At 40.8% G+C, this 13,003-nt stretch overlaps 1 protein-coding gene across 1 annotated transcript; it reads right to left on the bottom strand.

The window, feature by feature from the left end:
• Nucleotides 1-1,440: 1,440 nt before the first annotated feature.
• On the bottom strand, nt 1,441-12,865 carry CCNE1 (cyclin E1). The gene is made up of 11 exons (XM_083870445.1): nt 12,837-12,865; nt 12,650-12,740; nt 12,374-12,442; nt 5,916-6,058; nt 5,703-5,838; nt 4,746-4,892; nt 3,887-3,982; nt 3,366-3,500; nt 3,171-3,282; nt 2,927-3,084; nt 1,441-2,082 (listed from the first exon to the last, which is right to left on the bottom strand). The coding sequence occupies exons 1-11, from the start codon at nt 12,848-12,850 to the stop codon at nt 1,960-1,962; spliced, it is 1,224 nt and encodes a 407-aa protein (XP_083726571.1). The 5' UTR covers nt 12,851-12,865; the 3' UTR covers nt 1,441-1,959.
• Nucleotides 12,866-13,003: the final 138 nt, after the last annotated feature.

Genomic DNA, 13,003 nt, shown 5'->3' with positions numbered 1-13,003 from the left:
AAGACCCTGGTTTCCCACACAGCCCAGAAACACATGGAACATCTACATTCACTCTTGCAGAGGTATTGACCATAGTTAAATATTTAGCTTAAACTGAAAGTTAAAGAGTTTCCCATATCTCTAATGTTACTACAGGATATTTTCTTGAACAGTTGAATGCAATCCCCATTTTTAAGAGAGCAGTTAGAAATTAAAAAATGGAATTGTGGTTTTGTTGTGAAACATCTAAAAGGGACTAAGATCTGAAAACAAACACCAAAAGGCCTAGCACTGAAGCATGGTTGGTGATTTAGGAACTAAGCCCATAGACTACCTTTTCAGAAGGATTCATTTCCCTCATCCACCCCCACTTTGTGTTCTACATTTAAGGACAAAGCACTAAAATATGTCTTGGCAAATCCTTCAATAATAAGCAAATATTACATCTCCTTTGTCTAAGGCATGCAATTCTGAGAAATTAAAACCTCTCTAAACTGGCACCAGCAAACACGTTCAGCTCGCATTTGCACTTGTTTTGTTAACACAGAACTTATAACCATTCATTGCAAGGAAAAAAAGCCAGCAGCACCAAAGAACTTGCTTACCATTGATTACCATAGGCATTTTTATTACATTAAAGTTTTAACATTTATCAAAATACTGGGTCAGAGAAGAGAAAAAAGCAGAATAACCTTAAAAAATAGTAAAAAACAGCCTCACTGGGAACTATTGTTAAAAAAAATTAACAACAGAAGAGGAGTTTCCTGAAATATTAGGTGTTGTAGCATTAAAGTTATCTGCAGCAGGACATGATGAACCCTGGTAGTCTCACAAAAGTTTTCAGTGTTATTGAACAGTCCTTCAAAGCAAGCACCAAAAAACATGCAAAAAACAAGGAACCATTTATTTCTTTGTCACCCTCTTCTCCAGAACTCCACAAATTTCCAGAAAAATTTCCCATTAGGACCTCTGTGATTCTCAGACATTGCAAAGGTCAAAGACTTTCCTGTAAAAAGGCACATATCTCTCCAGAATATAACTCTGCACACATGATTATTTGTCAAAGACTGTGCCAAACCCCCAGTGTTTAAGATTATTTAAGAGGTAGACTTTTCCTCCTGATCACCTCTCACTGAGCATCACCTAAGGGTAACAATCCAGACAACCTGATTCAAGAATTTCCCAGTAAGCTGATTATTACAGAGTGTTAAGGAAGGACTTCCCATGTACTTGTCATGTTTATTATCCCCTCCCCAGCCTCCTGTACCTGGCTAAGGAAATCCAAGTAGCCCAACATGACAATTTTATTTTAGCATCCAAATAAAGAAGTTTCCATGGATAAGTAGTGGTAAATAAATAAAGCAATAGTTACTACACTATTCATCCCCAACTCCCACACTTATTAATGGTCACAGTCTGAAAAAAATTTAACTGATCATAGTTAAAAGAAATATAGAAATATACATAAAACCAGCTGTCTTAGACAGCATTTTTATTAAAAATGAATACACAGAGACATAGCAGCTTTTACAATAAAGAGTTTTTTAAAATGCATCAAGTTGTAAGCCAACCATTCAAAAAAGAGGCTTTAAATGTTGTCTTCCACAGCACTTTTTGCCTATTTGTCAACAAGGGACAAATCTGCAGATTATCCAAAGGACAAACAGGCACAGTAACAAATCTAAACTTCAAGCCCTTTTTCTGAACAGTTGATCAAGCATCACCCTCCGTAGCAGCATCTGGAGCACACTTCAGTGTTCTTTCAAGTGGCTGGTGTACTTGATCCATTTCTTTAAAATATTTTAACATTCAATAAAACTATTTCAAATAGAAAAACTTCCGTCACATGAAAGTTAAGGTTTCCTTTTCAGATTCCATGAAAGCTTATGAACTTCACTGGCAGCATTTCTGTAATGGAGCAGGAGCTAAAACCAGCAGAACAGGCACTTCAGCAAAATTGTCTGTCAACAGTTCCTAAAGTCATATTGATTGCAGTCCAGAAGACAGTTTCTTACTACTTTGTGGTGGTGTAAGGACACCAGTGGGGAAAGGTGAAGTCCTATTTTGCTCAGCCAATATGGCTTGTTTTGCTTGAGCTCTGTCCTGAAAGCACATGAAAGAGAAAAAAAATTCTTAACTTTGGTGTGTCTATGCAACAGATCAATAGAATCCAGTGTTTAATAATCTGACAGATTGTTAATTTGGAAATGCATATCCATATCTAACCGTCCTAATAGTAACTGATAAATCACACAGTAGTTACTTGTAGTACAACTCCAAGAGATCAGTATTACTTTTTGGAATCTGATGATTAGCATTAGGTATTCATAACATACAAGCAACTCCTGTACCTTCAAGAAAGCAAAATTCAGAAACAACTGAACAAGAACTTTAACTTTTACCTACAACTCAATAAATTAAAGAGAAAAAATACCTCAATAGCTTTAATAACAATTTGTTGAACAAGATTTTGATCCTCCGCAAATTTCTCACACTAAAAACCACTCTTGCTCCACTGCTTGTCAATGACCACTGTCACATAAGAGTCCCACTGGATCAGTCTCAAGTGATCAATCTTTATTCTCCTCTGGGTCAGACAAGACTATATTAATGGTATTTCCTAGAGAGAAAGGTCTAACACATGGTATTTGAAATATCCCAAAGGGTAGAGAAATGCTTCTGATTTCTGGGATAATTCTGTGCTGTTTGAGATGAGAGGTTGAGGGCACAATCATCTTTTTCAACTAAATACTGAACAAGTCAGTCCCAAGACAAGTCTTTGTCTCAAGCATTTTGGATCTGGACTACAACCTTATGCCTTTTATCATCTAAATACACTCACTCTCAACCTGTTAATGCTTCACTTACTTGACTCTATGCCCTAACCAAAGAAACAAGACCTCAGATTTTACAGACAGGTTTTTGTCTTCACTCTGCACATACATACCAGCAAATCAAAGCTGTTAATGTGCGTCTGTATATTGTGCAAATCTTCAGGAGCGATCCCATTAAAGTGTTTGAGTTTGGAGCTTCCTACTTCCCTCAGAGCCATGGCAAAAGGGACCATCCACTTCACACAGTCCTCTATCTCACAGAATTCATAACCTGCAACACAAGACACATGCTTATCTGCCTGAATGAAGGCATAACATTTGCCAACACACATGATTCAAGTTTGTAAATGCCAATACCTGAAACTTTCTGCATCAACTCAGATGAAGAGAAGTGATACAAAGCAGAAGCTGCAAGTATTCCATAGGTATATTCCAAGCAGCCAATATCCAGCACACAGAGATCCAAGAGCTACAAGACAACAGATGTTTAGTAAGCCTGATACAAAAAACTCTTTTCCAGGTGAAACAGTATTTGAAGGAAATCAGTCTTACCTCTGTTATTTGTACAAATATCTGCTGTGGATATTGTGGCAGCATTACCTCATAAAGATCATTTAAATATGCAACTTGCAGGTAGATGTTTAGCCACGATACAACTGTCAGTGGATTTAAGTTCCAATTAAGAGCCTGAAAGAACAGACATACACAAGACTTCAGTGCCAATATAAGTTAAGTTTCCAACTTAAACCGTGCAAGATGGTTTAACAATCAGAAGCTCTAATCCCAGTTGGTTAAGGCACCTTTAAAATACACAAACCAAATACTCTCCTGTATATCTTCCTGCTGATACAGTCATTACAAATATCCTGCTGATACAGTTATTAACAAATAACTTCGTTCATACACACATACTGGTGGATGCTTTAGATCACTTGTTACCTAGAGAAAATACTGCTTTCTAATTAGAAAGAAATTGTGCCTCTTAGCAGCACCTAAGATTAACTGAGGAGCTCTGCTTTTAGTCTGATTATGCTATACATTTTTAAAAGACTAATTCCACTTCTAAATGTTACCTTCATAATGATCAATTCCATACTGATGATTTCATCTTCTGTACAGGCTCCATCTGTAACATAGGCAAACTGGTGCAACTTTGGTGGATAAATTTCCTGAAAGATAGGAGATCAAGTATTTAATTTGTGAACAGGTTGCAACCAGTTTCATGTGTTACTTTTAACAAAAAATACAGAAATAAACAGAACAAACACTGCTTCAGCCTTCCAAACAGAAAGAGAGGGGGGATAAGGAATTATCCCACCCTTTCTAAATCCTGGTCTTCTCTGCCTTTAAATAGACAGATTTCTTGCTCATCATAGCCTTAACTTTCACTTTGGATGGATCAGTACAAACCTACATCGTTTAACTACAGCATCACTGTGACTGTATCATAACTGAATCAAGATTTTTTTTAAACATCCTAAAGAAAAGGCCATTTATCTCTTGTTTAAAAACAGACTGAACAGCAGCTCTCTTAAACGACTATGAACTTAAGCAGCACTGTAATTATTCCAGCAAATAATAGTTCAGACTATCATGCAGTAGGTACTCTATTGCAATGAAATTTCAACAAGTGGTCTCTGTATACAGCAGCCAGCCAAAAATTCATTTAGCAACTGCAACTGAAACTTTAGATTTATTCTAGCACTGAATTCTCTAATGAGAAAACTAGCTATACATCACAGTATAATTTTAAAAACTTCTTAAAAAATAAGAACATTGGAAAGGAAAAAAAAAATCTTTTTTTCTGTCTCCCAGCTGAAAAAAAATGATAGCAACTAACTCTATAAAGCTTTCTACAATGTGTCCAGCATCCAGTAAGTATGCTGTGTGTCCATTCACATTTTGATGTTAAGTAAAGGTGGAGACACTTACCTCAAGCTTTGCTGCTATGAATAGAGAAGTGACACCAATAAGCTGCAACAGTGTTTTTACAACATCCTGTTGTGTTGCCATAAAGCGATCAAAGAAATCTTGTGCTAAATAGAAAGTTTCTCTATGAAGTTTGTAGGCTTCACAAACCTGGAGAGACAACAGAGATTACAAAGGTCAAGAACAGTGTTAAAAAGTCAAAACTAGATGCTACATATCTATTAAAAAAAAAACCAAAACGACATGAGATAGACATAGAATTTATATTGGGTTTCTACTTCACTGCTATTGTGAAGTAACATGTTAACTAAGTGCAAGAGTTAAACAGTTTCCTTTGACACAGGAGAACTGTCATTACAGTAACTTCCAAGAAAAAAACAGATCAGAGTGAAAACCCTTCTACGAAAAGCAAGCGCATGTTCCAACAATGTCAGAACATCAGTTCCTCGTTTTTTGCAAAGATCCATCATTCCAACACCTCAAAAGAGAAAATTCTCACAAGCACTTTAAAACTAAGAACAGGGATTACGCCACCAAGTCATCCAAACAGCAAAAAAAATTCAGAAACAAGGAGTTGTAGCACATTCTGCTTTACAAAACCAGCTAAGGCTGTGAGATGGATCTTATCTCAGGGCTACCCACCTTCCTTTTTACAATGACTTTTGTAATTATTTGTTTAGCCTTTGTCTGCAGTGTGACCTTAAAAGCTTACCCTGTGTTAAGGAAAAATTGATTATTATCCACTATCAATCTAAATTAATAACAGAATATACTGTCAAGTTTGCAAATCATCAGCTCAATACATCATATATTCTTTAAGTTTGGTGCCATTCATTAACAAAATTTAAGATGAAGACAAGTATCTTGAGCTAAACGTGCTCCTGAAGTGCACTCATGACAGTTATTAGTGCACTTCAACAAAAGCACACTTGAAACACTCACAAGCACAGCAAAGCTTACCTCCATTAGCCAGTCTAGAAGGATGGCTCTCATTTTAGGCTGCAGCTGGGGGTGCCTTTGCATGTAGAATTTATCTCTCACATAGGTCTCTTCTTTGTTTATCATGTTTTTCCATACATCATCCCTATTTGCCCAGCTAAGAGAGATCAATGTTTAGTCTTTGATCATAGACAAGAGGAAGGCAGAGCAGCAGCAGCAGCCCAGCACACTCACCCTAGAGCTGGCAGTGGGGTAGCTCTGGTGGGAACAACACTCAGATGGATGAAACGCGAGTAATCGACAGGAACAGGATCGTCGTCTTTATCCGGAGTGGGAATCAGCATGTGGGCATTCTCATGGCTGTTATTCCAGGACAGCTGTTCAACCAAACACGAGATTTTACACTCTGCTTTTTCAAGTAATGGCTTTAGTTGTAAATAGAAAATACTCATAACTTCTGTCACAATTCCTTGCCGATGCCTTATCTCTTTGAACTGCATAGAATGGTAGAGGCTGGAAGGCACTTCTAGGCCTTTTCACGAACCTTCCTGCTCACACAGGGCACCAAGAGCCAGTTGCCCAGGACCATGTCCAGAAGGCTTTGGAGTATCTTCAAGGATGGAGACTCCACAACTATTTCGGACAACTTGTGCTATGCTTGGCTGCCCTCAAAAAGGGTTCCCTGATATTCAGAGGGAACCTCTTCTACTTCAGTTTGTGTCCATCATCTCTTGTCCCATCACACAAACAAGAGCTTGGCTCCATCTTCTTTACATCTTCCCTTCAAATATTTATAAACAATAGACACAAATCACCACAAAACTTTTCTCCAGGCTAAACAGTCCCAGGTTCCTCAGCCTTTCCTTATAGGCAAGATGCTCTGGTCCCTGAATTACCTTAATGGACCTTTCTGGACTCTCCTGTATGCTCAAGTCTCTTTTTTTCTGGGGAGCCCACAACAAGACACAACACTACAGATGTGGCCTCACCTCTGCTGAGTAGAGAGGGTGCTGCTTATAAGCACAGTAGAGAAAGTTTGGAACAAAAGTTGAAGAACATTCACCCTGCTCTCCTTTTGAAGGACCACAACTGTTTCATGGAAGGACACCCAAGTCAGAACCCCCTACTCTGATGCGGCATTTTGTTTTTACCAAAAATATACTTGCCCTCAGGCAAAGAACAAGCAGATGGAACTCAAAAGACCCAAATATGAGGCCAGGATTTCTGGTAAGAAATATGTAGGTAATATGCCCAAAGCCATGTTTTTCATGCAAAGCATCTCAGACAGTGAACACAGCAAAATAGTTTGTAGAATTTTGTATTAATTAATTTAGTAGAATTAAGATTAAACCCCAAAGCATATATAACCCAATTTTCAGAATACAGCCAAGTGCATTTTAAGCAATTGTTACTAAACTATCAAGCTGATAATTTTATATGGCAAGATCTGCCATGGTCTGCAAACATCAGATATCCAACACTTCACCAGTCATGGCCTTTCAAGTTTCATTTGGATCAGAACTTAAGTCTAGGTTTACTCTTCTACCATCTAACTATCTAACTCTTAAACAGAATCTTGTACACTTCACACAGCACCCCAGGAAAATACTATTTTTATTTGCAGTAGAATACAAAGCCAGCACTGTCATCATGCCTAAGCAAATTAAAATTTGGCATTTCTGTTTTTCACTGAAGTCAGCCATCTTGCTACAAACTGATCAGTTCTGCACCACTAAAAGGACAGAACTCCTTAACAGATTTCTAATGTGCTAAAAAAAAATAAAAGCAAGCTCAGAAGAATCATTAGGCACTATCAAGTAAAACACTATGTGAAATTTTGCCTCTAGCAAAAAAGCTTCCACAGCTGATTTTTGCCATCTTTCTTACATATGACATCACATTTCCAGCAAAATGGCTCCCCCCTGCACCAGTTTCACAAACAGAAACCACTGACTTGGTGAAACAAAAACCACATTTCACAGTTCTCTCACAGCTAAGACTGCTTTGCACTTTGAGTTGCTGACACACAGATCAGTCTTTTTTCTTCTTGGGAGTTCTACATGCAAATATAGCATAGCTACAATACTCAGCCATGCCAGGATTTAATTTGGGTGGGAAGAAGGCAAAACAAGGGACTAGTATCTTTATCTTAAAAATGACAGATGCCTTAGAAACTGAAAGTTCAAATGAAAATGTCACATCAGCATTTTGAAGTTAATTTTTGCCCTCCATCAAAACTAGACTTTAGCCATACTTTGTTCTCCAAACTGCACAGCAAGCCCAGCTGCCAACAGCCTTTGGAGAAGTGCTGTTTTATCAGTTAATCAGCAAACAGAAAAGCTACAGTATCTATTTAAAGGTGCCTACTGCACCAGCAGTTTCTGAAGGACAAGAGACCTGCTCACAAAGTTCTCCAAGCAGACACATCACATGCAACAAGACTAAAGATATTTCACCACCCTGAATTTTCTATAAGGAAATAGAAATCAAAGTTTGAGAGCCTATTAGGTGTTTTGAAAAGAAGGGAAAACAAAGTTTTTGACAACATAATGTCACTTAACAAGACACTGGGGAAAAGATGTGAGTATCACTGCAAGTACACAGCTTAGCTAGAGACAAGAACAAAACTAATGTGCAGGGCTTCAAAAGAAAGCAGCCTATTGGAGAAGGAGACAGGAATTAATTAGTATAGGTGAGGGAGCACCATAGTTCTGGCACAGATTTTGGCTGAGAGAATGAACATATCAATCAGGCTCTTGAGTCTTTAAAGCAGACTTAGCAAGACACTCAATCAAAAGTAAGAAACACCATCAAGAAACTGCATTACCTCACACCGCAACTGTAAGGAAATAGGAGCCACCACTGAAAAAAGGAACAGTTTAAGGTGGGGAGGGTATGAGGAAACCATGAAGAACTTCCTTTGGGCTTGCACAGACCCAATCCAAAAGTAGAGACTTTTCTGACATCTGTCAGAAAGCAACAGATCTTACCCAGAATCTGTGCAGCCTAACAGAGGAAATACTACAGTCCTGAGCTTACTTCTGAGACAAACAGGAGCTGAAGCAGCACACAAGCAAGAAAATCAGTGTGGAGACTGGCCCCTTCAAATCTGTGTGGAGCCCAGCAAGAAAGCTTGGTGACACCCACAGTCATGATCCAGCTACAGGAGCAACTGACCAGCTGCAGATCTCTATCTCAGACCTAAGAACAAGACACAGACCACAGAAACTGAACTAAGCACATGAGAAGGCTCATTAGGAGAAGAGGTGCCAAGAGGGCAGAAGGTGGGTGATAAGCCCATTAAAGCACCCAAACCCATACAGCTCCAGAGAAAACCCAAAGTTCAGAGGTGGAGTCTTTCTAAAGCTCAAATGTTAGCAGGCTTCAGTTTCCTGCAGCACGTCACCATTCACTCATACATCAAATATTCACAGAAATTAATCTTTTTGACCCTTCAGGATATAGATTAGACACAAAACAGCGCAGGTAGTGACCACTGGGGTTATTGTTTACAGGCCATGCAGGGCCATCAGTGAAGAAGAAACACTTAGAAATACAAACTGCTGAAACACTTGTGCACCTCAGTGTGAGCTAAGAGCCACCAGCATGAGCTTCCACTGACAAGCAAGGAGTGCAACAGGAGGAAGAGAATGACACAGAACTGCATTCAAACAGCAGCATCAGAGGTTTTTCAGCGTGGAAATCAATGGCAGGGGAAGAGACGTGTTTGTCACCCCAAAAGCAGCAACTTTATACTATGGACAACGGTATCACTTCCAAGTCCACAGCCTTAGTTTGCCCATCAGAAACAGCAGGACCTATAATTCCAGCCATATTTCATTCATAGCATGCATTACTTTGAAGTATTGAATTTTTCTTTGTTATCAGAAGGGAATTCCAGACTTAGTAAACAGGACAGAAAAGAACTCGCACTATTAAATTGCTCCAATCCTCTTGGGATAGCATAGGAGCTTCTCCTCCTTTTAAATAAGAGTCTAAATGTCCTGATCCAGATTAAAGCCAAGTCAGATTCTCAATCTCGGCATGGTTTACACTTCTTTTTTGTGGGCTTTATTTTGCTTTTTAAATTGAAACTTCAAAAATTAATCTAGATTAGTCAAAGAAACTTTTTGGAGGGTATGTTCAAAACACTTAGCTGGAACACTGACAATGCTAAAATCCGATTCTGGAAAACGTCTGGTAAGGAACTGATCAAAACTCCTTCCAGAGAGTCTATTTCACCTTCACAGGTGAAGACATTAGCTAGTTTCATCTAAAGAAACTAACTTCTAGATTCAATTCTTCACTTTATATGGAGGTGACCATGCAACTTACATCACAATTGCACAGATTATTCTAATCTAGTTAGATGAATTTTGTTTTACGTGGAGCCTTGGAAGTGTATTCATCCCCACAAAGCAGCCAGAATTAGTATGAGAATTGCTAGCAGAATTACAGCAGTGTCAGTTCTCCAAAATCAAACACAGAATTTATGCAATATTCTGCTGTCACAGACCTGATGATATAGCCACCCTTTCAGCACATAAAGGGTAACAGCATCCTAATTAAGAACTGGGGCCTTATGTTCCACAGAAGCAAACTAATGAATTGACTATGAAGGTGTCATAAAGTGGGATGTGACTCTGATATTTTGCCTTGTGGATAAACTAGTGTCAGTAAACAATTTATTTAATGTAGAGGTCATGTGGTATAGGCTACAGTGGATTTATAGCTGCTTGCATTTTAGAAGTGTCGTGTCTCCACAGAATAACTGTCGCCCTGGCTATCATTCCAGCCTGCTATACTGCTGCTGGAACCGTAAACATATTCTCATTAGTGGTCCATGGCAATTTATATCAGAGAATAGCTTGTGTCACACCATAGACTGAAGAGCTGCTGCTGTGCAGCCAAATGTTAGCTTTTTTAACCAGATCTGGAACAATCTGGCTACTTTGTCACAAAAAAAAATACCTTCTCTAGGTAGGGAAAGATACATAAGGCACAGTATCTATTATTGTTTATAGAACGAAAGGGTCGAATTCCACCAGCATCCTATGATTACCTTGAAAAACTCCCAAGTAAAGATTTGTGATGCCTACTGCCTAAATTATCTAAGTTTTAGTTTACCTATCATTCCTGAAGTAACAATGAATGGCTACCAGGCCAAGAGCGCAAACAAGAAGACAAAATTGGAAGTCTTTATCTGTTTTCAAAGTTGAAGGTCAACATATGCAAAAGATACTTCAAGTTTCCTTCCACTGTCTTTCTGGAAGACAATAAAATTGGGTCCCCCATTGAGATTTTTCTAACAAATACCTTGTTATTATGCAATAAACATGAACAAGAAGGTCTTGCTCAGTTTAAACAGAATGAATCTTCTGGTGAAGGAGAAAGCTGCAGTGAAGGACAGGCAGCTCTTCCTTGTCAGAAGTGAGGAATTAGTTTAATATACTGTGCAAAAGAAAGACAGAAGGGAAGGAGAGATCCCCTCATTAAATGCTCACCATTTGAGCCCTGCTTAATATGTTGACTGATAACTAGTGTACGCAGTTGCAACAAGCAGAGGCCATTCCAAACAATGATGCCCATCTGTTATGGTAGCACTTCAGTCTTAGAACTTCCAGCTGCCACTTCGGGTTAGATGTGCCACATTATGCACAGCCTCGCCTACCAAATGAGGACAGGCTGCACACCCTGACCGTGACTTCTGCAACTTCAGCATCACCCTGCGTGTGCAGTGACAGCCTGAGGGCTGTGACAGTGACTGAGCAGGTGTGTGTGTGCTCAGGGAAAAAAGGAGGGGAATGAACCTATTCCAGAACACAGGCCACTCGAGGTACAAAAGCATCATGTTTTCAACATCACACACCAGTACAGCATCCAGCAGAGACACCAAAAGCATCTGCTTTTTGAGGATATGGAAAGCACGCAAAGGGAACTAGAGGACACCAGTAAAGCTAGTTTTGATTTTAGAAGTCAGTTCATTCTACATGCCAATGGTCATTATCAACCTCCAGTGTAGGACTGATTTCCACAGGTAGAGTGACTTTACAGAAACATTCCTTCATTCTGCAGAGAAACAGAGCCTATTTTACTATACCATGAGCATCTAGTATATGCTTCCAAATTCTAATAGGGAGCCTCTTACTTTGATAATTACCCTTGTCACCTGGAATATTCCAGCTCATGCTGGAAGAGGAAGCCTTGTTCTCTCCCAGATAACAGAGAAGTAGAGCCATGACAGCAAAGAGAACCACCTCAAGAGATGAGTCTGTCTGCATGTTTAAGTGTCCTGTGCTTTGGCCAGCCAGTGATAGGAGCACATGGACAAGGTATATAAGCACATGACTGAACTTTTGCACCTCTCTAGAGGAGTAAATACAGAGTAGGTCTAAAGGCTTGACAGGTGCACCCTTGTAACCCCAGGACAGCTGAATTCATTTGAGCGTTAACATAAGGTTTCAGACCAACACAGGCCTTGTGTCTTGCAAAGGCTTCAAAACTATATACATGAACTGAATTGTTTTGCACACTCCATCATCAACCAGGGCCAACAGTCCCCCTTGCCCAGTGCTATGCAGCATGTGGCAGCATACCTGTTTCACCACTCTAACACGAGTAACGAGATACTGCAAAGTAAAAGCAGGGTTAAGTAAGATCACGGTATTTACACATAAAGCAAATTCAATTACCTGTTTTTCACACGGCTTTTTTCTAGTCATCTCCATTTTGGCAATTTCTTCATCAGGATCCTGTAAGAACTACAAAAGGCGACATATAATTTCCGGAGTGCAAACCGCGGGACGAGCAGCTGTTGGCCGCCGTGACACGCGCCCGGTGCCGCAGGAGCAGCGGAGCCCCGCAGGCCCGGCCGGCCCTGGCCCACCGCGTGGGTCTGCACCCCAACAAAGGGCAGCCGGGCCGCGGGGCCCAGCCCCCCTCGGGCACCGCGCCGGGCCCGCACTCACCGTGGCCACATCAGCTTTCCTCTTGCGGGCTCGCATGGCGCACTCCGCACCCGTGTCCCCCTCGGCGGGACCCTTCTCGTCGGCGCAGTCGCTGCGGGGAGAGGGGAAGCTGAGCGGGAGCGTCCCGGGGAGCCCGGCGGGGAGCCCGGCCTGCAGGCCCCGCGCAGAGCGGGCCCCGCGCACTCACCTCTCCCGGCGCATGGTCAGCCTCGGCCAGCCTTGACCAGCCCAGCGCCGCGCGGGACGCGGCCGAGCGGGCCCGGGCCGCAGACCCCCCCCCCGCAAAGGCCGGCAGAGGCGCGCAACGGGCGGCCGGACCGGCCCCACCGGCTCCCCCCGCCCCGCGGCCGCCCC

Source organism: Zosterops lateralis (genome assembly GCF_965231275.1).
Source record: "Zosterops lateralis genome assembly, chromosome: 12".
NCBI lineage: Eukaryota > Metazoa > Chordata > Aves > Passeriformes > Zosteropidae > Zosterops > Zosterops lateralis.
Note: the sequence above shows the minus strand (reverse complement) of the source record. Positions and strands in the feature narration are given on the sequence as shown.